This window comes from Pagrus pagrus (genome assembly GCF_965226575.1).
Source record: "Pagrus pagrus genome assembly, chromosome: 2".
Classification (NCBI taxonomy): Eukaryota; Metazoa; Chordata; class Actinopteri; order Spariformes; family Sparidae; genus Pagrus; species Pagrus pagrus.
In genome coordinates, this window is record NC_140186.1 from 13,619,356 (window position 1) to 13,647,098 (window position 27,743).

A 27,743-nucleotide genomic window follows, 5' to 3' on the forward strand; every position below is an offset into this window, starting at 1 on the left:
CCCAACAACAGATAAGTCCTGTGATTTTCAGGCTGATATCATTAAAATTGACCATTTACAACAGGGGGAACGCATCCTGACAGCTTGGAGTATTGCTGTCAGATACTGTTCCCCCTCTGATCCCCTCTGTTCAATATGAAAGGAGGCTCACACATCTTTCATATTCATACTGCTGACTTATTTCCCCACAACAGACAAGTGCTGTGATTTTCAGGCTGATATCTTGAAATTTGACCATTTACAACAGGGGGAACGCATCCTGACAGCTTGGAGTATTGCTGTCAGATAATGTTCCCCCTCTGTTCCATAGGAAAGGAGGCTCACACATCTTTCAAATTCATACTGCTGACTTCTTTCCCCACAACAGACAAGTCCTGTGATTTTCAGGCTGATATCTTTAAATTTGACCATTTACAAGAGAGGGAACGCATCCTGACAGCTTGGAGTATTGCTGTCAGATACTGTTCCCCCTCTGATCCCCTCTGTTCAATATGAAAGGAGGCTCACACATCTTTCAAATTCATACTGCTGACTTCTTTCCCCACAACAGACAAGTCCTGTGATTTTCAGGCTGATATAATTAAATTTGACCATTTACAACAGGGGGAACGCATCCTGACAGCTTGCAGTATTGCTGTCAGATACTGTTCCTCCTCTGTTCAATAGGAAAGGAGGCTCACACATCTTTCAAATTCATACTGCTGACTTATTTCCCCACAACAGACAAGTGCTGTGATTTTCAGGCTGATATCTTGAAATTTCACCATTTACAACAGGGGGAACACATCCTGACAGCTTGGAGTATTGCTGTCAGATACTGTTCCCCCTCTGATCCCCTCTGTTCAATATGAAAGGAGGCGCAGACATCTTTCATATTCATACTGCTGACTTATTTCCCAACAACAGATAAGTCCTGTGATTTTCAGGCTGATATCATTAAAATTGACCATTTACAACAGGGGGAACGCATCCTGACAGCTTGGAGTATTGCTGTCAGATACTGTTCCTCCTCTGTTCAATAGGAAAGGAGGCTCACACATCTTTCATATTCATACTGCTGACTTATTTCCCCACAACAGACAAGTGCTGTGATTTTCAGGCTGATATCTTGAAATTTGACCATTTACAACAGGGGGAACGCATCCTGACAGCTTGGAGTATTGCTGTCAGATACTGTTCCCCCTCTGTTCAATATGAAAGGAGGCTCACACATCTTTCAAATTCATACTGCTGACTTCTTTCCCAACAACAGATAAGTCCTGTGATTTTCAGGCTGATATCTTGAAATTTGACCATTTACAACAGGGGGAACACATCCTGACAGCTTGGAGTATTGCTGTCAGATACTGTTCCCCCTCTGATCCCCTCTGTTCAATATGAAAGGAGGCTCACACATCTTTCAAATTCATACTGCTGACTTCTTTTCCCACAACAGACAAGTCCTGTGATTTTCAGGCTGATATCTTGAAATTTGACCATTTACAACAGGGGGAACGCATCCTGACAGCTTGGAGTATTGCTGTCAGATACTGTTCCCCCTCTGATCCCCTCTGTTCAATATGAAAGGAGGCTCACACATCTTTCAAATTCATACTGCTGACTTCTTTCCCCACAACAGACAAGTGCTGTGATTTTCAGGCTGATATCTTGAAATTTGACCATTTACAACAGGGGGAACGCATCCTGACAGCTTGGAGTATTGCTGTCAGATAATGTTCCCCCTCTGTTCCATAGGAAAGGAGGCTCACACATCTTTCAAATTCATACTGCTGACTTCTTTCCCCACAACAGACAAGTCCTGTGATTTTCAGGCTGATATCTTTAAATTTGACCATTTACAAGAGAGGGAACGCATCCTGACAGCTTGGAGTATTGCTGTCAGATACTGTTCCCCCTCTGATCCCCTCTGTTCAATATGAAAGGAGGCTCACACATCTTTCAAATTCATACTGCTGACTTCTTTCCCCACAACAGACAAGTCCTGTGATTTTCAGGCTGATATAATTAAATTTGACCATTTACAACAGGGGGAACGCATCCTGACAGCTTGCAGTATTGCTGTCAGATACTGTTCCTCCTCTGTTCAATAGGAAAGGAGGCTCACACATCTTTCAAATTCATACTGCTGACTTATTTCCCCACAACAGACAAGTGCTGTGATTTTCAGGCTGATATCTTGAAATTTCACCATTTACAACAGGGGGAACACATCCTGACAGCTTGGAGTATTGCTGTCAGATACTGTTCCCCCTCTGATCCCCTCTGTTCAATATGAAAGGAGGCGCAGACATCTTTCATATTCATACTGCTGACTTATTTCCCAACAACAGATAAGTCCTGTGATTTTCAGGCTGATATCATTAAAATTGACCATTTACAACAGGGGGAACGCATCCTGACAGCTTGGAGTATTGCTGTCAGATACTGTTCCTCCTCTGTTCAATAGGAAAGGAGGCTCACACATCTTTCATATTCATACTGCTGACTTATTTCCCCACAACAGACAAGTGCTGTGATTTTCAGGCTGATATCTTGAAATTTGACCATTTACAACAGGGGGAACGCATCCTGACAGCTTGGAGTATTGCTGTCAGATACTGTTCCCCCTCTGTTCAATATGAAAGGAGGCTCACACATCTTTCAAATTCATACTGCTGACTTCTTTCCCAACAACAGATAAGTCCTGTGATTTTCAGGCTGATATCTTGAAATTTGACCATTTACAACAGGGGGAACACATCCTGACAGCTTGGAGTATTGCTGTCAGATACTGTTCCCCCTCTGATCCCCTCTGTTCAATATGAAAGGAGGCTCACACATCTTTCAAATTCATACTGCTGACTTCTTTTCCCACAACAGACAAGTCCTGTGATTTTCAGGCTGATATCTTGAAATTTGACCATTTACAACAGGGGGAACGCATCCTGACAGCTTGGAGTATTGCTGTCAGATACTGTTCCCCCTCTGATCCCCTCTGTTCAATATGAAAGGAGGCTCACACATCTTTCAAATTCATACTGCTGACTTCTTTCCCCACAACAGACAAGTGCTGTGATTTTCAGGCTGATATCTTGAAATTTGACCATTTACAACAGGGGGAACGCATCCTGACAGCTTGGAGTATTGCTGTCAGATAATGTTCCCCCTCTGTTCCATAGGAAAGGAGGCTCACACATCTTTCAAATTCATACTGCTGACTTCTTTCCCCACAACAGACAAGTCCTGTGATTTTCAGGCTGATATCTTTAAATTTGACCATTTACAAGAGAGGGAACGCATCCTGACAGCTTGGAGTATTGCTGTCAGATACTGTTCCCCCTCTGATCCCCTCTGTTCAATATGAAAGGAGGCTCACACATCTTTCAAATTCATACTGCTGACTTCTTTCCCCACAACAGACAAGTCCTGTGATTTTCAGGCTGATATAATTAAATTTGACCATTTACAACAGGGGGAACGCATCCTGACAGCTTGCAGTATTGCTGTCAGATACTGTTCCTCCTCTGTTCAATAGGAAAGGAGGCTCACACATCTTTCAAATTCATACTGCTGACTTATTTCCCCACAACAGACAAGTGCTGTGATTTTCAGACTGATATCTTGAAATTTCACCATTTACAACAGGGGGAACACATCCTGACAGCTTGGAGTATTGCTGTCAGATACTGTTCCCCCTCTGATCCCCTCTGTTCAATATGAAAGGAGGCGCAGACATCTTTCATATTCATACTGCTGACTTATTTCCCAACAACAGATAAGTCCTGTGATTTTCAGGCTGATATCATTAAAATTGACCATTTACAACAGGGGGAACGCATCCTGACAGCTTGGAGTATTGCTGTCAGATACTGTTCCTCCTCTGTTCAATAGGAAAGGAGGCTCACACATCTTTCATATTCATACTGCTGACTTATTTCCCCACAACAGACAAGTGCTGTGATTTTCAGGCTGATATCTTGAAATTTGACCATTTACAACAGGGGGAACGCATCCTGACAGCTTGGAGTATTGCTGTCAGATACTGTTCCCCCTCTGTTCAATATGAAAGGAGGCTCACACATCTTTCAAATTCATACTGCTGACTTCTTTCCCAACAACAGATAAGTCCTGTGATTTTCAGGCTGATATCTTGAAATTTGACCATTTACAACAGGGGGAACACATCCTGACAGCTTGGAGTATTGCTGTCAGATACTGTTCCCCCTCTGATCCCCTCTGTTCAATATGAAAGGAGGCTCACACATCTTTCAAATTCATACTGCTGACTTCTTTTCCCACAACAGACAAGTCCTGTGATTTTCAGGCTGATATCTTGAAATTTGACCATTTACAACAGGGGGAACGCATCCTGACAGCTTGGAGTATTGCTGTCAGATACTGTTCCCCCTCTGATCCCCTCTGTTCAATATGAAAGGAGGCTCACACATCTTTCAAATTCATACTGCTGACTTCTGTCCCAACAACAGATAAGTCCTGTGATTTTCAGGCTGATATCATTAAATTTGACCATTTCCAACAGGGGGAACGCATCCTGACAGCTTGGAGTATTGCTGTCAGATACTGTTCCCCCTCTGTTCAATATGAAAGGAGGCTCACACATCTTTCAAATTCATACTGCTGACTTCTATCCCCACAACAGACAAGTCCTGTGATTTTCAGGCTGATATCTTCAAATTTGACCATTTACAACAGGGGGAACGCATCCTGACAGCTTGGAGTATTGCTGTCAGATACTGTTCCCCCTCTGTTCAATATGAAAGGAGGCTCACACATCTTTCAAATTCATACTGCTGACTTCTATCCCCACAACAGACAAGTCCTGTGATTTTCAGGCTGATATCATTAAATTTGACCATTTACAACAGGGGGAACGCATCCTGACAGCTTGGAGTATTGCTGTCAGATACTGTTCCCCCTCTGATCCCCTCTGTTCCATAGGAAAGGAGGCTCACACATCTTTCAAATTTACACTGCTGACTTCTTTCCCCACAACAGACAAGTCCTGTGATTTTCAGGCTGATATCATTAAATTTGACCATTTACAACAGGGGGAACGCATCCTGACAGCTTGGAGTATTGCTGTCAGATACTGTTCCCCCTCTGATCCCCTCTGTTCCATAGGAAAGGAGGCTCACACATCTTTCAAATTTACACTGCTGACTTCTTTCCCCACAACAGACAAGTCCTGTGATTTTCAGGCTGATATCATTAAATTTGACCATTTACAACAGGGGGAACGCATCCTGACAGCTTGGAGTATTGCTGTCAGATACTGTTCCCCCTCTGTTCAACATGAAAGGAGGCTCACACATCTTTCAAATTCATACTGCTGACTTCTTTCCCCACAACAGACAAGTCCTGTGATTTTCAGGCTGATATCTTTAAATTTGACCATTTACAAGAGAGGGAACGCATCCTGACAGCTTGGAGTATTGCTGTCAGATACTGTTCCCCCTCTGATCCCCTCTGTTCAATATGAAAGGAGGCTCACACATCTTTCAAATTCATACTGCTGACTTCTTTCCCCACAACAGACAAGTCCTGTGATTTTCAGGCTGATATAATTAAATTTGACCATTTACAACAGGGGGAACGCATCCTGACAGCTTGCAGTATTGCTGTCAGATACTGTTCCTCCTCTGTTCAATAGGAAAGGAGGCTCACACATCTTTCAAATTCATACTGCTGACTTATTTCCCCACAACAGACAAGTGCTGTGATTTTCAGACTGATATCTTGAAATTTCACCATTTACAACAGGGGGAACACATCCTGACAGCTTGGAGTATTGCTGTCAGATACTGTTCCCCCTCTGATCCCCTCTGTTCAATATGAAAGGAGGCGCAGACATCTTTCATATTCATACTGCTGACTTATTTCCCAACAACAGATAAGTCCTGTGATTTTCAGGCTGATATCATTAAAATTGACCATTTACAACAGGGGGAACGCATCCTGACAGCTTGGAGTATTGCTGTCAGATACTGTTCCTCCTCTGTTCAATAGGAAAGGAGGCTCACACATCTTTCATATTCATACTGCTGACTTATTTCCCCACAACAGACAAGTGCTGTGATTTTCAGGCTGATATCTTGAAATTTGACCATTTACAACAGGGGGAACGCATCCTGACAGCTTGGAGTATTGCTGTCAGATACTGTTCCCCCTCTGTTCAATATGAAAGGAGGCTCACACATCTTTCAAATTCATACTGCTGACTTCTTTCCCAACAACAGATAAGTCCTGTGATTTTCAGGCTGATATCTTGAAATTTGACCATTTACAACAGGGGGAACACATCCTGACAGCTTGGAGTATTGCTGTCAGATACTGTTCCCCCTCTGATCCCCTCTGTTCAATATGAAAGGAGGCTCACACATCTTTCAAATTCATACTGCTGACTTCTTTTCCCACAACAGACAAGTCCTGTGATTTTCAGGCTGATATCTTGAAATTTGACCATTTACAACAGGGGGAACGCATCCTGACAGCTTGGAGTATTGCTGTCAGATACTGTTCCCCCTCTGATCCCCTCTGTTCAATATGAAAGGAGGCTCACACATCTTTCAAATTCATACTGCTGACTTCTGTCCCAACAACAGATAAGTCCTGTGATTTTCAGGCTGATATCATTAAATTTGACCATTTCCAACAGGGGGAACGCATCCTGACAGCTTGGAGTATTGCTGTCAGATACTGTTCCCCCTCTGTTCAATATGAAAGGAGGCTCACACATCTTTCAAATTCATACTGCTGACTTCTATCCCCACAACAGACAAGTCCTGTGATTTTCAGGCTGATATCTTCAAATTTGACCATTTACAACAGGGGGAACGCATCCTGACAGCTTGGAGTATTGCTGTCAGATACTGTTCCCCCTCTGTTCAATATGAAAGGAGGCTCACACATCTTTCAAATTCATACTGCTGACTTCTATCCCCACAACAGACAAGTCCTGTGATTTTCAGGCTGATATCATTAAATTTGACCATTTACAACAGGGGGAACGCATCCTGACAGCTTGGAGTATTGCTGTCAGATACTGTTCCTCCTCTGATCCCCTCTGTTCAAAATGAAAGGAGGCGCAGACATCTTTCAAATTTACACTGCTGACTTCTTTCCCCACAACAGACAAGTCCTGTGATTTTCAGGCTGATATCATTAAATTTGACCATTTACAACAGGGGGAACGCATCCTGACAGCTTGGAGTATTGCTGTCAGATACTGTTCCCCCTCTGATCCCCTCTGTTCCATAGGAAAGGAGGCTCACACATCTTTCAAATTTACACTGCTGACTTCTTTCCCCACAACAGACAAGTCCTGTGATTTTCAGGCTGATATCATTAAATTTGACCATTTACAACAGGGGGAACGCATCCTGACAGCTTGGAGTATTGCTGTCAGATACTGTTCCTCCTCTGTTCAACATGAAAGGAGGCTCACACATCTTTCAAATTCATACTGCTGACTTCTTTCCCCACAACAGACAAGTCCTGTGATTTTCAGGCTGATATCATTAAATTTGACCATTTCCAACAGGGGGAACGCATCCTGACAGCTTGGAGTATTGCTGTCAGATACTGTTCCCCCTCTGTTCAATATGAAAGGAGGCTCACACATCTTTCAAATTCATACTGCTGACTTCTATCCCCACAACAGACAAGTCCTGTGATTTTCAGGCTGATATCTTCAAATTTGACCATTTACAACAGGGGGAACGCATCCTGACAGCTTGGAGTATTGCTGTCAGATACTGTTCCCCCTCTGTTCAATATGAAAGGAGGCTCACACATCTTTCAAATTCATACTGCTGACTTCTATCCCCACAACAGACAAGTCCTGTGATTTTCAGGCTGATATCATTAAATTTGACCATTTACAACAGGGGGAACGCATCCTGACAGCTTGGAGTATTGCTGTCAGATACTGTTCCTCCTCTGATCCCCTCTGTTCAAAATGAAAGGAGGCGCAGACATCTTTCAAATTTACACTGCTGACTTCTTTCCCCACAACAGACAAGTCCTGTGATTTTCAGGCTGATATCATTAAATTTGACCATTTACAACAGGGGGAACGCATCCTGACAGCTTGGAGTATTGCTGTCAGATACTGTTCCCCCTCTGATCCCCTCTGTTCCATAGGAAAGGAGGCTCACACATCTTTCAAATTTACACTGCTGACTTCTTTCCCCACAACAGACAAGTCCTGTGATTTTCAGGCTGATATCATTAAATTTGACCATTTACAACAGGGGGAACGCATCCTGACAGCTTGGAGTATTGCTGTCAGATACTGTTCCTCCTCTGTTCAACATGAAAGGAGGCTCACACATCTTTCAAATTCATACTGCTGACTTCTTTCCCCACAACAGACAAGTCCTGTGATTTTCAGGCTGATATCATTAAATTTGACCATTTCCAACAGGGGGAACGCATCCTGACAGCTTGGAGTATTGCTGTCAGATACTGTTCCCCCTCTATTCAACATGAAAGGAGGCTCACACATCTTTCAAATTAATACTGCTGACTTCTATCCCCACAACAGACAAGTCCTGTGATTTTCAGGCTGATATCTTCAAATTTGACCATTTACAACAGGGGGAACGCATCCTGACAGCTTGGAGTATTGCTGTCAGATACTGTTCCCCCTCTGATCCCCTCTGTTCAATATGAAAGGAGGCTCACACATCGTTCATATTCATACTGCTGACTTCTTTCCCCACAACAGACAAGTCCTGTGATTTTCAGGCTGATATCATTAAATTTGACCATTTACAACACGGGGAACGCATCCTGACAGCTTGGAGTATTGCTGTCAGATACTGTTCCCCCTCTGTTACATAGGAAAGGAGGCTCAGACAAGCATTAAAGACTTTAATAACAAAAAATGAATAGTGTACACTTACTTTTTAAAACATACAATTATTATTCAAATTCAATAAAAATACAAAATTAAATGGTAAAATGTGCAATATTTCACACATCAACAAAAACATCAAAATAATTTTAAATGATAAATATGAATATTGAAGAAAGCCATTGAAGAAAATGTAAATGAGGATGATGGATAAACAGAACATCCCAATTAAAGCTCAATTTCAGTAGCCTATTTGCACAGGAGACCCCCGAATGAGACATCGCTCGAGTTGAAAAACTTTGGGAAAGCTATAAAAAAGGTATGTAAATGGTGCTGTGGACTTAAAAAAATAATGAAACTACTAACCTACATTAAGTTTACAAATTCTCAATTAACTCCATGTTATCTCCAGACATTTACCACGAAATTCTTAATTATAAATCACGCATTGTCACTTTATTAAAAGTGCTTGATCGTAATAATTTAGGAAAAATCTATAAAATAACGGTATATTTCTGCAGAACTCTTAGCATTGTCACTTTATTAAAGGTATTTGATTGTAATAATTTAGGAAAAATCTGTAAAATAACAGTATTTTTCTGCAGAACTCTTAGCATTGTCACTTTATTAAAGGTGTTTAGATACTGTACATATAACAACAAATAGTAAATTTAGCAAAGCACAATTATTTTAACTTCATCGTGACAATAAGTCATGAGGCACAGTTTACTTCAAAAGTACATCTTTCACTACAGTTATATAGTCAGTTACATAACATAAAGTGAATTTACGTCCTTTAATGCAAAATAATATCTTACCCCCAGTAATTTAGTTTGATTAGATGCCCTGTATGTTCATAAACAACATAAGTTTTTTACTGTGGATTTAGGATTTAAAGAGCACATTTTCACAACAGTTAAATCAAGTCAGCTGTATAAAAAGCATCACATAGATGTACAGTTATCAGTTGAAAAACAGAACATGCACATCCTTTCACACTTTTGTTAATGTGAACCTGACTGTTGCCCACCGCTGAGGAGCTCACACCACCTGATACTCAAAGGGCCACACTATTTTCTACCTCTGTTGGATTCAAGTATGTGTATGGGACTCCCAGACTTCCATTTCTGGCTTTGGTGCGCGCTTCAAACTCTTCAAGTCTTCCTTGAAATTCCTTTATCAGCTTGCAGGGAGTCTCCTCAGTGAAATGGTGCTTCGGGTAATGGCCAAGAGGCACCTGATGAGATCATACATTTATTAAGTATTATAATGTACAGTTATTGAAAGTGAGTATTTTTTCTGTGATGATATATAGACCTATATAAAGACTTTACGCTACTTAAATATAAATATTATTTATGTCATTTTTAATGAAGTCTTGGTACTTACAAAGTCAGTGGACTGCTTGCTGAGTAGCCACACGACGGCCATTCCATGAACTGTTGTGTTGACATCAGGGAATGTGTCCATCATCGTGGCCTCGTTAGTTGTCTGCTTTTTGGTTGGTGGAGGACGTTGCAGAGAGGTGGGGGCGTTGGGCATCCACCCATCAAAGTCATACTGCAATGAATTATGGACAGATGACTGATTAAAGAGGCCATATTAGGCTTTATGTTTTTTTTACCTCTCCTGTCGTGTGTTATATCATATAATATTAGCTTTTTTGTGTTTGTAAAACATCTGCAAAGTCTCAAAATCTGAGACAACATACAACATACCTAGTTTCCACAAATGTGTGTGACTGGTGTCCGTAGATCTGTAAATATACAGATATTGCCCCTAGTGTCAAACGCAAGGAAATGCATTTCTTTACGGATGGATAGAAACTACCTGTTTAGCCATATGTGAAATGCTAATTCTGTCTGTTTTACGCCAGGTGAGGTTAGAGCACGACAGGGACAAGAATAGGACCAATAATGTTAGCTAGTTAGCAGCCTGTTTGCTAGGCTAGCACATTGTCATACAGTCTCTCCGAAATCTACAGCAAAAGTTTAACTTTTTGAAAGTATTTGGGCAAATTCTGGTCCAAAATATCATGGAGTTGAGGAGTTTCGCAGCATATCAGATATCACATAGATTCCTTTAGGAATGAATGGACTTCCAGTTGACTCGCCTCCATACACATACATATGTAGAAACAAGGCGCTATGCTTTTATACAAATGTAAACTAAGATAGTGACCTTAGTAAACATCATACCTGAGTATATTAGCATTTGTTGCATTTAGCTCAAAGCACGACTGTGTCAAAGCACAGCCTCATTAAGCATGGCTGTAGACTCAGATTAAAAAGATTCACCTGTCCAGAGTTGACAGCCGCATGCTGTGCTGAGCAGGTGAAGATCACCATGGTGACAAACTTGACCACCTCAGCCACAGAGGTGAAGCTCTGAGGAATTCCTGAGAATTAGACAGAAAATTGTGATTAGATAACTACATTAAAATTTGATTTATATTTGCATTTTGATAATAAAATGGTACATTAATGTGCACATTTATCATCATTCGGGTTGAGTTTTTCTGTAAAGCCCACCTGTGCTTTCCTTGGAGAGGAATCCATGGACAAAAATGTCTGAAATCCACTTCTGCAGTTCGGAGTCTTTCTCGACCTCAGCATCATTCTTGTAGTAGTAGCCGAGCACTCCCTGCACAAACCTTTGAGAAATGTGGATGAATTCAGTAAGACACATTCCTAGTTGACTTACATGTTTTTATACATCCTGGAGTAGAAACACAGTGTTTTGTCAGACAATTTAATGGACATCTCTCTGAGCTCGCAATAGCTATTTTCAGGATATAAATTTAACCCGACCTTGCAAATAATTTCCGCATTGTGGATAGAGCGTGTAGGGACTCTTCAAACTTCTTTTTTAGCTCTCTACTAACTTGATTGGGGATGATTGATGCATGTAGCCAATGACATTTCAAATACAGTAATATAAAGTTTATATCAGTTGTTAAAACTCTAAACTTGGAAATTATGCAAGCTTATGTAGTTTTATGCATATTGGTCTTTGAATAGGCTGTTTTTGGTTATTGTCATCTAATTTGATTATTTAAGACTAACTAAAAAAAAGAGCCCAAAGCCATGCCTGTTGCCCAAATGGTTCAACAACAGCTTTGATTTTACTTCGGGCAAGACTGGGAAAGTCGTTTTAGGATAATTTTACATACATTTCCAGGAATAAGAACAGAGCATGGAGCACAACTCCCAGGTGAACTAAATGGAATAAACACTTTATGGTACTATTGCAATAATACTACAATGTCACTAAAACATCCAAGATTTTGCACCAATATAATTTAAAATCATAATGCATGATGAAAACTGCATACAGTACCTGTGGGTGATATCCCAAAGCTGGAGTCCATCATCCCTGTAGTAGAAGTTCGGCACATCCTCCAGTCCACGCTCAGCAATGTCATCTGGTATACAGAGGGAGCTGTAGGTCATCGAGGACATGGATCTTCTCATGATTGTGACCATACCCTCTCCACCAGATGCTGCAAACTAGAAAACAGGAATATAGTTAGTGTCAAATACTGCACATTGTAGGAGATACACTGTATTAAAGGCAAGGTATTAATCACTGAAGATTAATAAAACACTCGTTAATGGGGCACCACCTCCGATGTTTTGTCTATTTGAATAATCCGGAGGTAATTAATCAAATCCGACTAAACAAGGTTAACTTGTATCAATTTAAATCAATTTAGTTAGTCTCATAGCTGAATTAGTGACTTCTTTATACAGTTTCCTCGGTTCTCCACATCAAAGCAAGTAAGCACAGACAACGACGTACGGTTAAATATGTTTATTTACTAAATAAATCAAGGTGAATAAATGAAATGATGATTCAGACAACAATAAAACAAACAGAAATGTGAAGACTATATGGTTAAAGTGACAGGATTATTTAAGGTGGATGTGAGCGATGGTAAAGTCGTGAGTCTGGGCAGCATTCAAATGTTACGAGAGTAATTTTGATACTAACGAGACCCTAACCGGACTTGTCTTGTGAAAAGATTATTATGAATTAGGAATTAAAAGAACACCAACTCATGAACGTTTAGTGAAACGTGTGCAAGATGCTTAGCCTACTTCGTCTGAAGAGTGGAGAAGCCTTTCGCTTCGATCTTTCTGCCGGATTTCGTCTGAGGGATTGCTGGCTCGCGGTAGCTGCGGGTCCCGAAGAAAAAGATGCGGTCGATCCGACTTCACAGCAGGCGGCTCTCTCTCTTCCAGGTGTCGGAGAGAGATCAGCTGATCCAGCGCTCAGCAGAGGATGGTCCGGTTCGACCTCACAGCAGGCGGCTCTCTCTCGTCCAGGTGTCGGAGAGAGATCAGCTGGTCCAGCGCTCAGCAGAGGATGGTCCGGTTCGCTGCCCAGCGGGATGGTACCGCTCGTGAGCGTAGAGGGCAGCGTAACTTCAGCTTGGCACAAAGTCGTTGCAAACCGTGGTCCTAGGTTTGTGGAAACAGGCAGTGACACTGCGCGTTTTGCTTGGCGTTTTCAGTCTTAAAAAAGACTGTTGTTTATCTTCACACTCTGAGTCGTGACCTTTAACTCTAATTCAACTGATATTTAACTTTCCTGACGAGGATAACGAAAGGATAACGCTGGCCTGGCGCTTCCTCAGTTGTTTCTCAGTACAAGAATAATTAAACTGAATTCTGTTCCACTGAATAAAATAGTGATACTTAACAAAAATAGTAAGGACGGAACTTACTTCTATTAACATCTAACAAAAATAAAAGCTCTTAAAGATTATTGCACGTGGTCGATTGTACGGAGATTTTTATACCTAGGAGCTTGTTACAAAAAGAAGCAAAGTAAAGTGTTGAAAAATTAAGCAAAGAAGATAGCGAGGGAGCTCTGTCCCTTGGTTTTAATAGTTCCGACAACAGGCGGAGCAAAGGGGGCGTACTGACCACACTCCCAGTGTGGATGTTTTAATTCCACACCTTTAAACTTAAACTTAATTCCAACTATCAAGTTAACGCTTCGAAATCGCGCTTAGCCTTTCTCAGAACTTTACCATGGCAAAAGTAGATGGACTTTTGTGAAACAATAAGACAGTATGATCTGATTAAAATCATTGAACACTTAAATGAAATCAACACTGGATCAGAACATAAGAATACACTTGAAGACAACGTAGGACTGATGAAACTGGTCACTTATACATGTTCCTTCTAGTGTTACCTTAAGGCTTGTGAAGAAAAACATTTTACAGACTTTTAAATTGTAGTTTATAAACACGTTAAAAAAAAGGATCTCCGACAGTCTAATCCAGTTAACCATAACTTACCACTAGATGGCACTGTGACTCCACCAAACACCAGACACCAGTGAGCATTAAGCGGGATCTCAGTCCATGTTCATCACAGAAACTTAGGAATTGGTTCAGTTTGATGAGCTTATTTTACTGGATTTCAAATTGTAAGAATTAAACAGGTGAGACTCTGATTTAATTGTTAATTAGAAATGCTTCTGAAGTCTAGAGGAAACTCTGACCATTTGTTTGGAATGTACCAAAGATAACACTGAAACAGATGTGTCGTTAATCTCTTCAAAGAGAGGAGGTAGAGAAAGGGGGGGTTTTCCACCGTCCTTTTCTCTAGTGTGTGTATTGGAAAGTAGGGAGAAGATGGGTGAGTTTGAGGGACAGATAGCAAGATCGGTCCATCAGACGTGTTACTTAATTACAATTATAAAGACATTATATCACAAACAATCCCGGTTCCTTTGGTTGAGGTTTTAAAGGAGAAGTAGCTTCATATGTTTCCTTCGTTTGACCTGTGTGAAAGGAATGTTCCTGTTTGTTAGGTCAAAAACAGTTCGTACAGGGGTTTACCATCGTAAATTAATTCAAACTGATTCCCTCTGGTGGTTTTATGACGAGAGAGTGTTGTTCTCCCTCCTAAGAGATAACACGGGGAGACATCCCGGCGTCTCCATCCTGATAACGTCCTCACACAGATGGAAAGTGTTAATAATGAAAAATAAAACAGGGCCTCAGCAGGTCAAAGGTCCACATGAGAGCGTTAGGCATGTTTCCCTACAACATGATATTGCTCTACTGGCCATGTTGGTCTTTTCATACCTTTGTGAAAACTCCAGTCTCAGATATCAGAAATTGTCGAGCCATGATGTTGATCTGCAGAGTGTAGCGAGTGTGAGGTATGAGGAGCTGATGGAGAGGAGAAACTTTTTAGTCACACTGGTATTTCTCGACAAAGTGGAAATCTTTTTGGTTCAACAACTTTGCAAAATACAAAAAACAGCAGGTTAAATAGACTAAAACTACAGTAGGTTCAGTATTCTCCCTCGCAGTTACCTTGTACAGAGGATGCACCATGGGCACGTTGCGCAGCAGTGACACTGTGAACACTTCAGCCAGCAGGTGAGTGCGCAGCAGGTGAACATTGAGTTCATGCAAGTTGAAATCTGCACTTCTCACAAAGATCTTGGCAATCAACCAGTCGTACTCAGAATCAGTAGGAAAGAAGATGGGATTGTCGTCTGCTGGAGTCTGCTTCAGCTGCAGGAGAAGGAAGGAGGATGTGGTTCATTCAGTCTGTTTGATCCATCACCAGGACTGGTTAATAATGTTTTAGATTTTTCTTGTATGTTTGACTATTTACGACAGATTTGTTATGCTTGGCAGGTTTGTATTTTCAGTTGGATATTCTGTTAATCCCTTAAGGGGAAATTTCTTATTCATTCAATGTTTGTATGCCATGTAACAATAATTTACTTGACTTTACTTGACTTGTGTTTGTGTCACCCTGTCAAACTTGAATATAACTATGGGAGAAACCTTTTTACATGTCCTGGACTGACATTGGAAGAGGAGAACTTCCTTTCCCAGCATTAACAATGCATAGATGCCACTAAGTCTTGCTTCAAAAACACTTCCAGCAAGATGGATGCTTCTTGTTGCAGGGTAACCTACATATCAATACTCTATCTTACAGCTTTATTATTGGCTATATTTGACTGCTAACCTCACCTGAATAGCAACTGGCATCAGGTGATCTTGAGGTGTTTTGTGCAAGAGGACCAGGGGAGCCATCAAGTACTGCTTCTTCCCATTGATGGTGTTTGTTTTCACTCCATCCAAAAGTTTGTAGTCAGCCAGGAATATGTTGCCTTTCTGTTGGAAATATTAGTGAGGATGAGAAATGACTTGACTTACATGCATTCAGTGTGAATATTACAAACACTTAAGTGAACGTGTAAATTCAACATGCAATGCCAAATTGCATAAACATGACTCTAATACGAAGATCAATCAAGGTCAAGACAATCACCTCCATTTCTTCTTCCAAACTAGACTGACCATGGGGGAAGACCATGCCATCAGTGACAGGAAAGTTACTGGGCAGGGCCGTACAGCGTCTGATCAACATGGGGTTGATGCCGTTTAGGTACTGGTAGCCGAAAAACACATCCTCCTCCCAATGTTTCTGAACATAGTCTGGGAAAAAGAGATTAACTTCACTGAGTTACAAACTTGTTTTAACACTGTTATTAGTCTAAGTGTCCACTACATGTGAAACCAAAATGGGAAAACAATTTGTTTCACATAAATCAGAGTGACAGACATGATGTGACACTGTTTCTAGTTGTTGCAGTCATTTGTCAATCAGAGTTTGATTATATGCAATTAAGTACTGTTACCAACAGATAAGACCAAGATACACACTCAATTTCTTTTGTAGAAACATTAGTAAACATTTCTTTTGAATGTATACTACTATGCATACAGTATCAAGTATTCCATTAAACTGCGATGACAGTAGAGTACCTGCCATGGGAGTTTTATGCCAGAACACATGACTGAGATGATACATATCCTTCCACTTCTTCTTACAGTTAGCCAGCCCCTCCAGGCTCAGCTCAATCATCCTGGAAAATAAAAACAAATATAGACCTAATTGTTGTATATTTAATAGTTTTTATAAACAGGTCTAGAGAGCTGAAAGTTGAAATATCTGACAGAATTTGAGGAATTCACCCTGTGATTGCAGTGAAGGCAAACTGTACAGTCTTGGTGAAGGAGAAGCGGACCTCAGGAGGCAGAGAACAAGGGTCTTTTGCCTTTATGCATTGTGGTATTCCCTCTTTATACACAGCCCAGCTGGGAAAAATAGAGCAGAGCAGTGATACCAATATATCTACAGTCTTAATTTAGAGCATAATATGGTTTGGATGCATGTTAGTTTTGGGGTGCATGAAGCTGAAATGTACGTATTTTTTGAACTCTTACCGATACTCTTCCTTTCGCTGCTTCAGCTCCTGATCACGACTCTTCCTGCCAAGAGGATTGTTGTCTTCAAAGACTCTCAGAGCTTAAAGAAAAAAAACACAAGAAGGTTTAAACTTGTTGATATAAACAGTATGTAGTCATTAACTTACTCCTTTATAACCCTTCTTAAAAATGTTGCTTTCAGAACTTGTTTTCCTTTTAGATCTTCTCTCAGTAAACAGCATACAGGATTACAGGATGTCAGACAGCAAATTCCTCAAACCTGTTGCCTCTCTGAAGCTGTGCACCTCGTTGTCAGTGATCCAGCGGTTGATTGGGACCATGTAGGCGTCTCCCTCTGGGGATTTTACTTCCACCTTGGCAGGGAACCAGTCTTCTTCTGGGAACAATGAGAAACGCTGTTTGTCTAGCTCTATTAGAACCAGCTTTCCAATGGATTCAGGGCAGGACACTGTAAAACTAGACACCTGGAATAAAGACAGAAATTGTTTGAAAACATCAAGGTGTAGATATTTGATAACTAAGAACGGAGCTGTAACATCAACAATAAATGACATACAGTTACTGAATGTAGAATGGTGAACAAAATAAACCTTTGCATAAAATACCATCTTATGGAGCACATTATGGGGATTTTTTCTTTGTCATTTGTGGCCATAGGTTGAAGAGTTGCGTTGCAACACATCTTGGTGCTGCACATACGAGTCTGAGATGGTTGAAGAAGCTTGCTGTACATTTAGAGAAGGATATTTCAGACTTACCGCTCCTTCGATGAAGGCTAAAGGCCCTTTGTAGTCTCTGAGCCGGGTGCGGTCGCTCTCCCCATCTGTGCCCACCAGCTTAATGTAGACATCGCTATAAGTAGTGGCATGGTCGAGATTGCCAGTGAAAACGGTCACTTTATAATCCACCATTTTTACTCTGGAAAGCAGAAGAATCCTGGTGGAGAGAGACAATAACAACCGTTTCCAGCAACGATTAGGTAACCTGTCACTAGATGAGTCCAAAAAAACTTACTGATGTCATAACAACTAATATGAAATTGGTTGTTTTCCATTTATCTAAGTCGTTACGAAGTGAAATTATTTCATAAAGCATGTCTCTTACCTGTTGATGGGTTCCTTTGATGAATGGTTCTTCTGAGTGAACAAATCCCCACTGATACCTAATGACAAGGTTTCTGACACACTAGGAGTAAACCCAAACACAACTCACGGACAGTCTTTATTGAAGGCAGGGTTATGACTGTGTTCAGTCATACAAGTAACTCAACTCTGGTGAAGGAATGTTGGACAATCTATGAGGAAATACTCTACTGCTTTTGCAAAACCACAGGAAGGTGATGCCAGTCATCTGGATATATCATCTAAAATTGTGTCTTCTAGCTGACAGGGGAAAACCCCCTATTGTCAAACAAGGAAGACTTCATGGTCACCTTTTAAAGGTATTTGTAAAGAAGTACAGGTAGGCTATATACTGCAGTCCAAGAATACTTCTGCTAGCTCCCACAGTTTGTGCCTCAAACCCTACCCACACTGTTTCCTGTCCCACCTACCAGTACATTTTGTCAGACGGACATAATCCAAAAGAAACCTCCATAAATTTGGAGACACACGATTAACATATTTTGAGACCTGGCATACATTGGCCCACGCTTGGACCATCTTCAGTTCACCTGTGAGACTGAACAGAGACGCTCATCAGAGAGATGTCTCATCATGCGCAGCACATTGTAGAAAGTCCTTATTTTGTTTTATTACTTGGCCCTTTTAGCGGAGGAATTGGAAGTCATCATCACTATAAAAAACAACTCAGAGTTTACTTATAGCTGCGAGAAAAGACAATAAAGATTAAAAGCCCTCCTGAAGTTGATTCTCTTCGAGGAAACAACTGGAAATAAACTTCTTATCTTTGACATATCCATTTCTTGTTTTGTTGATGTAACATAAAACTGCAAGCTGGAGCAGGTTGAGGAAGTAAATTCTTCTTAAAGAAAATTGAACCCTAGCTGGCCATACTGCATATCTGAGTTACATGAGCACGAACAACTTTTTTTTTTTTTCATCACTTTATTGGACAAAATCCAGGGTTGTTCAAACAAACCATGGTCTGTGTGGACCATTTCCTGATCAAATTTCGGCGATGTATTTGCCCATTAAAATACACAATTAGCCAGGGAACTAGACAAATCTAGGCTGGGTACTGCTCCGGTCGGCAGCTGGTAATTAAGAACCTGCTGGTTTCAATATGTTCGTAAGCACTTAATTAAGCAACAAGAAAAGCTATCTGTCAAGGCAGAGCAGCCCGAGTGCTACCCAAGGGAGTACCCGAGGGTGACCCTTACAAACATGTTATTAAGCAGCCAATGAGCTCTTATAATCTTATCAGAACATTTCCTCTTTCTGTCTTTGACATGTAAAAACTGTCTCCCTCTGATCCATCTTTCCTCCCACTTCTGTTCATTGTATTTTAGACCAGATAACGTTGTGTGTTTTTAAGTTGGTTTTGCTGTTCATCTGTTTCTTTACTACTCACTACCATTCATTATTCATTATTTTACTTCAAGCCCCATGAATACACGGTGCGACAGTGCCACCTACCGACTCAAAAGCGTCATTACAACACCACGTTACAGCATCACATGATATATGATTTTACTTCCGCAACACATGACGCCACCCATTCAAAATGTCAGGGTGCACTGAGTGAAGTGGGTACCAAATGTGTCCGTGCTCAAGTAAACGCTGCACGAGAAGGTACAGTAATTAAGCCTCGCGACGGGACTCATCATGTCTCTGCTCAGATTTGGAAGTGTGTTGCTGCTGTTCGGATGTTCAGTGAGTACCTCTGAGTTTGTAAACATTTTATACTCTGTTGTCGACACAAACCTGCACCAGCTACTACACCAGCCTCAGGTCAGTAACGTTAGAAACAGATGATAGGTCTGGTTTTATAAAGCAGTGCCACCGAAAGTCAAAACACAGAACAGGAACTTCCCGCGAGGTCGATCGACAGGTCTTTAAATACACACATCTGTAAACAACACTACATTTAACTTGATGTGAACACTTTTTCTGATAGAGCTAAAGATGCTATAACATCAGCAATGTTTGTAAAATAGGCAGATGTGCAGATTTAAAATAAATGAGGTAAATCACAAATTGTTTTTGGTCTAGAAATCCAACTCTTCACTGTGTGTGTGTGTGTGTGTGCACATTTTATGAAACTAGAAGAATTTACATTTCAAATGAAGCACTAAATGGGAAACACTAATGGACAAAGATCGAATTGATTTATCAAGAAATGATTCAAAAGATTAATCGACAAAGAAAATAATTGTTAGTTGCAGCTCTAACATGTTGGTTGGTTCACCGTCTCACATTGAAGCATTAGTCACAAGCTTTATCATGTCTGAATGACACATCCTAAAGTCAGCTGAGATGTCAGGCCTGCGCCATAAAAACATGAAACTTAACAACACAGTGGACCACAATATAGACCGTCTTAACTGTTAATATGTGATGGAAAGTGCAATGTTTGTAAAATTCAACTGTGAATCATGTTATGATGTGTTGACCTGCAGCTCAGGGCACCTCGATCATTCAGCGTGGATTACAAGAACGACTGCTTTCGGAAAGATGGGGAAGAGTTTCGTTACATATCGGGAAGCATCCATTACAGCAGGATCCCGAGAGTCTACTGGAAGGATCGACTGCTTAAGATGTACATGGCAGGACTGAACACCATCCAGACGTAGGTTTACATCACATCATCGCTGTTCTTCTTCTCTGTCTTAACTTACAAAATGCAAACTAATAACAGAGAAGCATACTGCCACATACTGTATCAGAAGATGTAGACACTGTGCTTATTAAGTTATTGAAAGCAACTTGGCCTTATATTTTGAGGAGTTTTATCAACAGTAATTTTAACTGATACTCATTTGTAACCGATAATATAGATTTCCCAACGTCGAGCCGATATTAATCATGCATCTCCAAAAAATAGTTGTTTGCTGCAGCTGTAAAACTGATACAGCAAAGACACCATATGCATCCTCCTGCTGGAGAAAAATCAACCCGCGTGGGTGAATTGACTCTGTAATCCCAGATGGTGTTTGGAGAAAGCAGAATTTTGAGTTTTTAAAGATATTTGTTAGTTTAAGTTGATTGGCATTCTACAAGTGATCAACAGAGCTGCAAGTCTAATCAATCAATCAATCAAACTTTCTTGCACCTTTCAAACAAATCACAATCCAATTTAAAGTGCTTTTACAAGTGATTGACAAAGCATGGGATATTGAAAAAAAAAAAAATGGATTTAGAGATTTCACACACCAATTGCATTAAAATGAAAAGCTAAAGAGTAAAAGATAAAAACAACCAATAAAATAACAATAAAGACGCAATAAAATGTTGCAAAAGTAGATTTTTTTAACAAAATGAAATATAATAATAATGATGATAATAATAATAATAGTAAATTATAGATACAAATCTATATGAAATATAGATGAAAGAGAATAAAGGTTTATGATAAAAACAAATACATTAAAATAATAAGACAATACATAGAGGCCAGACTGAATGGATAGGTTATTAGTTTCCGTTTAAAAATTTTGGTTGATTTGAATTAAAGTAACTGAGATCTGGACACCTGATTGACACAGCTGTACCAAATGCTACCGTTTGATACGTTTGATGTTGTCTAAAAGACCTAGCCGGCAGCTAAATATAGTTACAGTACTGAGAAACTCTGCTTTTCAGTGGTATCGGACATGTCTTGTTTGGGCACTCAGGAGCTCCGCAGTGAACGTGATTACAACATCATGATCAGTCCAGGAAACACTGATGTCAATGTGTGTTTTGATAATGCTGAGACTCTATGCACGTTGAAGGTACATCCCCTGGAACTACCACGAGGAGTCTCCAGGCCGCTACAGTTTCAGTGGAGACAGGGATTTGGAGTATTTCCTTCAGGTGGCCCAAGACGTCGGTTTACTGGTCATCCTTCGTCCTGGACCCTACATATGTGCAGAGTGGGACATGGTGAGTGTGGCTTTGGATACAGCCGATCCAGTTCCTGAAAAGTGATTTAGAGTTCGATGCACCGCCATCTTAGAAGTCTAGAGTCTAGAAAGGATGGGTCTTTGCTCAGAATAACAATTTAACTTCTGAGTGTGTGTGTGTGTGTGTGTTTGTTCTGTTGACCAGGGTGGGCTGCCTGCCTGGCTTCTCAACAAGAAAGACATTGTGCTGCGGTCTTCTGATCCAGGTGAGAATCAGAGACAAACAGGGTGAATGATGACATATGGCATTAGTTTTGAATGTAACTATGGATCTGTGAGACTGAAGGATTGACCCAACTGACCCATCACCTTTCAAAAACTGATACACTAAAGGATGCTGACCCAGTGGCAGGCAGAGAAATGTCCCACAAAGCAATGTTACATGACCAAGCAACAGTAACGTAGTAACTGGTAGTGTCTTTGGCAACTTATATGAAGAAAAAAATACAAAAAGCTTTAACTCACCAAGTGTTTGTCTGCATTACTGTTTTGAATGGAAGTACCTTCAGATCTTGGTTGAGATGTCTGAGATCAAGAACTAGAACTATGAAGTAGGTGGAGTAAAATCCAGTCTGCTGTGTGCTGGGAGGCACCTACAAAATGGCTCATTTTTGCAAGAGAGTCTCTACTTCCTCCTCCAATATGGGCTCTAGTAGTGGGTCCTTGACGATCGTGGTACTGGTTTAATCACCTCTGGTCTCTGAGGAGAGAAAGGCAAAGCAGATGAGCCAGAAGTAATCCCCCGCTTTTATAGTGCGGGAAGTCCTGCCTCCGGGGGTCATGGGCATGACTTTATTGACATATGGTCTCGAGAGTAGACGGAATGAACGCTATCGTTCTATTAGGACCGTAGTGATGGTCAGAGTGAAGTCAAAACAGATTCACAATTGCATTATCATGTGTGTGTTTGTGTATTTCAGATTACATTGCAGCAGTCGACAAGTGGATGGGGAAGTTACTTCCGATGATGAAGCCTTATCTCTACCAGAATGGTGGTCCTATCATCACTGTACAGGTGAGTGTTGAGTTCTGCTCTGATTCCTGCAGGTTTGTTGTGCATTACGTATCATTACAGCACTTAACTCATGAATAACATCCCCCAATATCTGTTCCTATGTTTGTCAGGTGGAGAATGAATATGGCAGTTATTTCGCTTGCGACTTCAACTACTTGCGTCACCTTTCCAAGCTGCTCCGGTCTCACCTGGGAGACGATGTGGTGCTCTTCACCACAGATGGAGCTGGTATCGGCTACCTCAAGTGTGGCTCAATACAGGATGTTTACGCCACTGTTGACTTTGGGCCTGGTAGGTGTCAGCGTTTGGGTTTTCTCTACTTAATGTCATGTTTTAGATGAGTCAGAAGTCACGAGCAGGTCTCAAACATACACACAAATTTCCCCCTTGTTTTGATTCTGGCAGGTGGGAATGTAACCGCTGCCTTTGAAGCACAAAGACACGCTGAACCTCACGGACCATTGGCAAGTATTTTACTCGATATGGATATGGATAAAACTACCCTACATTTTCTCTCAGCTGCACCTAAAGTTTCCTCCTGTAAATACAGGTGAACTCTGAATTTTACACCGGCTGGCTGGACCACTGGGGGTCACGTCACTCCGTCGTGTCATCTGCTATAGTGGCCAAGTCCCTCAACGAGATGCTAGCCATGGGAGCAAACGTCAACATGTGAGTGTACTTATTTCTAAGACATGTAAAAAAAAAAAAAGAACAAAAATTTAAAATAACTGATGCAAACATATAAAAGTTTATGAAGGGGGATGTCCCCTTTCTAGGAAAAACAGAGAGTTGTCTCCCTCAATATACTATATCATTGTAAACCTATAATTTGAAATAATATAATAATAGGCATTGAGAACACTTGTGCTAGTCGTAGACATAAGGTAATGTTTTCAAGTTTTTGAAATTTGAGAATTTCCCCATTCTTATGCTTCTTGTTGCTCATCAGAAATGTATTCAGGTTGTTAAGATGGCTGACTCTCCTGTCAACAAAATATATTTTATCGAAGAAAATAACTTTGCATTTGAAATGTATTAGAATGTATTTGTGCTTTATTTCTGTCTTTATTTCAGTGTAATGTCTCTCCTCACAGGTACATGTTCATAGGAGGAACCAACTTTGGATACTGGAATGGTGAGTACACTTAGACAGACTGGTTTGATGAGATGATTTCATCACTTCAAGTGACTCACAGCAAAAGTTGAATTTTCAAAAGTAAAAAGGTAGCACACACACAAATCTCACAACTCACACACATTTGACTGATCTCAGTGTCATTAATTTATTCTGGCCATGTCAACAAACATTTTGACATTTCAGCCTTTATCAGAGCATGGAAGTAAATGGAAGTCACTTTATTCATATACAGGAGATGGCAGGTGATTGGCTTAAAGGGTGATATGGTAATTAACTTGACGATATATATGACAGTGTATGACAATGACTCAAAACAGATGAAATGCTAAATCCCATACAATTTAACAGTTTTAGCTGAGGTTACAGGTTCTACGATATAGCTTTCCATATTCTGCTGCTCTCAATGTTTGTCCGACACATGCTTGTCCACCAGGGCATGTAAGCATGTAGATTACTGATGTCGTAAAGCAATTCATGAATTGTTTGATAGGAAACAAAAAAATCTCACCTTCTGTTTTCCTCTTGATACCTCAGGTGCCAATACGCCATACAGTGCACAGCCCACAAGCTACGACTATGACGCCCCACTCAATGAAGCAGGAGACCTCACAGAAAAGTACTTTGCTATTCGAGAGGTGATCAGAATGGTAAGAAACACGAGTGTAGGCCTCTAGTTCGTTTTTATATATATATTTTTGTAAAATATGTGGCACTCTACGCCGTACATTATGAACATTGCGAATTATCAATTAAAACAGACAACTCACAAATAAAAGTGAACAAAAAACATCTATTGAAAACAATATTCAATATAACAAATAATCTTTTAAGTGCCTGATTATTACAACATAATCACATAATGGCATAGCGAAGACAATATCAGCCATCAGGAAAACATTGTTAACGTCATATGTATCTTTTCACTACAGTACCGTAAGATACCAGAGGGACCAGTTCCACCAACAACTCCAAAGTATGCATATGGGACTGTTGTGATGACAAAGGTGGATCCTCTGTTGTTAACTTCTGTGAACTCATATCTGTATTTTCAGCTAATGCTTACTTCAAACTCAACATTTGAAAGACTTTTTGTTGTTTTTGTCTGATTTAAAACATGAAGAATAAATACTGAACGCAGCCCTCTTTCACCAGCTCCAGACGATATCAGATGCCTTAGAGAAACTGTCCTTCTCCGGCCCTGTGAAAAGCACGTATCCTCAGACCTTCATTGAACTGAACCAGGTATCCTCTAATGTTTTTCTGTTTTTCTGTCGTAAAAACAAATTTTTTTATTGTTGATTTGTTTTAAAGTGTATCCCTGTCCTGTTTGTAGGCCTTTGGTTTTGTGCTGTACAGGACTGCTCTGCCTGTTGACTGCAGCACACCTACGCCACTGTCATCTCCACTGAACGGCGTCCATGACAGAGCGTATGTGTCAGTTAACGGGGTGAGTCTCAATGTTTCTTAGTGGGTGTTAGTACACACAGGTCCACCATATGCCTCGTTGATCTCAGATTATGTTATATTGAACAGGCAGACATTTAGCTGGCCATCAAGCCTCACTACTTAACTGGTACTATTTGACACACCATCATTATTTTCAGTTTTAGATTCTAGCCTTAGTTCCTATGTTTAGACAATATTATACATGTGAGAACATAGTAAGCTATAGAAGTTTTTTATCAGTACTGGCACTCTGGTGTTGACTCCACACTAGTATAGAAAAATTAGAAAATGTTTCTACTGTATTCTGTTTTGTATGTCCAGTATTGTTGCCAACATAACGGTGCTGATTTTCTTGTGAAGGTGGCTGTGGGGATTCTTGAAAGGAACAACGCCATAACTGTCAATGTGACGGGGAAAGCTGGCAGTCAGGTGGACATACTGGTGGAGAACATGGGTCGCATCAACTACGGAAAAGACATCAATGACTTCAAGGTTTTTTTCCAGCCACATTTTAAAGTTACTGTGTCTGCTGAACTATTACAAAGCTTTACTGGATTTGAGAAGCAGGTTATACAAGCCTCAAATATTGGATTTAACTGCAAACAAATTGTATTTTATATTTAAATGTTACATGTCAAGTGAGAAACACTTCATGGTTGAATTTCGACTTGCGTGAAATGACTGGTTTCTTTGCTGCACAGGGCCTGGTGTCAAACATGACTCTCGGGAAAGACACGCTTCAAGGCTGGACCATGTACAGTCTGAGTATCGATGAAGCGGTCCGTCAGGGCGTTCTGAGTGAAACAAAACCAACAGCTTCACCTCAGCCTGCTGCTCTCTCCCCTCCAACCTTCTACAGAGGAAGCTTCATTATTCCTGACGGCATCCCAGACCTCCCCCAGGACACCTACATCCAACTGCCCAAATGGAGGAAGGCATGTGACACATTCAGGACATTCAGTTAAATGTCAGCATGATGTGAATATGCATAGGAACATGGTTAGAAGTTATAATACCTAAGTAATCAGCACTCTCACATGCTGTTTGAGTGTATCCTGTTAAGATATTCCCTCAGCAGATAAATAATAATGTGCAAATAATGTGTCCCAAAAGTGAATCCAGTAGTAGACTAATTATCAGTCCTTTTGATTTTTGTTTTCAGGGTCAAGTTTGGATTAACGGCTTCAACGCGGGACGTTACTGGCCGAGTCGAGGCCCTCAGGTGACACTTTTCGTCCCTGCCAACATCCTCAGCACGGCTGCACCCAACAATGTGACAGTCATGGAGCTGGAGGAGGCTCCCTGCAGCTCCGGGCCGTGCAGTGTGGTGTTTACTGCAACCCCGATCTTGAACGCAACAGTCCAGTCTGACCACAAACAGCACAGGAGACTCTTCGTTAGAGACGATTTGTTGTGATAATAAGGAAACTCACTGCTGCACAAAATCAATTTGCACTATTCGCTGATGTGCTTCTCAAATCAGCACCTGTTGAGAGCTTGTTGAGTGTTTGTTTGATTTTTAAAAAGCTGTAATATGTGAAGGAGGGTTAATCTGGGACGTGACATCAGTGATTGAAAAGTGATGAAATGGGTTTTTGGCCAAATGCTGTGTTTAACCTTCGACATGTGGACGTCTCTACCTCACTGATTCTGTGACATTTTCATCCTAAGCCTTTTGTTTACGTCACAAAGGGATTATTGCCAATCGAAGCGCCGCCAAAACATCACAGCAGCCTGTTTTTATTTTTATGTGAAAAACACATCAGGGAAATATTGTATTGCCTATTATCATACAGCTTCAGATGTATGGTGGGGCTGCTGATATGTAGTCTTTATTGCTTTGAAAATATTTTGCGTACACTCCGAACCTGTCTGATTTAATGCCTGTAAAGAAATTAAAAACAAAAAATAAAAACTTTGATTTGATATTACTTCAATGAT

General features: G+C 40.7%; 2 protein-coding genes across 2 annotated transcripts; one reads left to right on the forward strand and one right to left on the reverse strand.

The window, feature by feature from the left end:
* Positions 1 to 9,357: 9,357 nt before the first annotated feature.
* LOC311273811 (arachidonate 12-lipoxygenase, 12R-type-like) lies at positions 9,358 to 18,046 on the reverse strand (the record flags this gene model as incomplete). The annotated part of the gene is made up of 14 exons (XM_084381055.1): positions 9,358 to 10,094; positions 10,247 to 10,417; positions 11,155 to 11,255; positions 11,389 to 11,510; positions 12,197 to 12,366; positions 14,964 to 15,050; positions 15,198 to 15,401; positions 15,873 to 16,016; positions 16,174 to 16,340; positions 16,671 to 16,771; positions 16,881 to 17,003; positions 17,133 to 17,214; positions 17,395 to 17,599; positions 17,894 to 18,046. 14 exons carry the CDS (start codon positions 18,044 to 18,046, stop codon positions 9,915 to 9,917), a joined length of 2,010 nt encoding a protein of 669 aa, XP_084237181.1. The 3' UTR covers positions 9,358 to 9,914.
* A 1,685-nt stretch (positions 18,047 to 19,731) lies between these two features.
* Positions 19,732 to 27,728, forward strand: LOC311251842 (beta-galactosidase-like). Its single transcript, XM_084344487.1, has 16 exons — positions 19,732 to 19,969; positions 20,716 to 20,885; positions 22,030 to 22,180; positions 22,346 to 22,406; positions 23,121 to 23,215; positions 23,326 to 23,506; positions 23,621 to 23,679; positions 23,766 to 23,887; positions 24,313 to 24,353; positions 24,891 to 25,003; positions 25,286 to 25,360; positions 25,509 to 25,598; positions 25,690 to 25,803; positions 26,163 to 26,294; positions 26,504 to 26,737; positions 26,965 to 27,728. Exons 1-16 carry the CDS (start codon positions 19,922 to 19,924, stop codon positions 27,217 to 27,219), a joined length of 1,941 nt encoding a protein of 646 aa, XP_084200613.1. The 5' UTR covers positions 19,732 to 19,921; the 3' UTR covers positions 27,220 to 27,728.
* Positions 27,729 to 27,743: the final 15 nt, after the last annotated feature.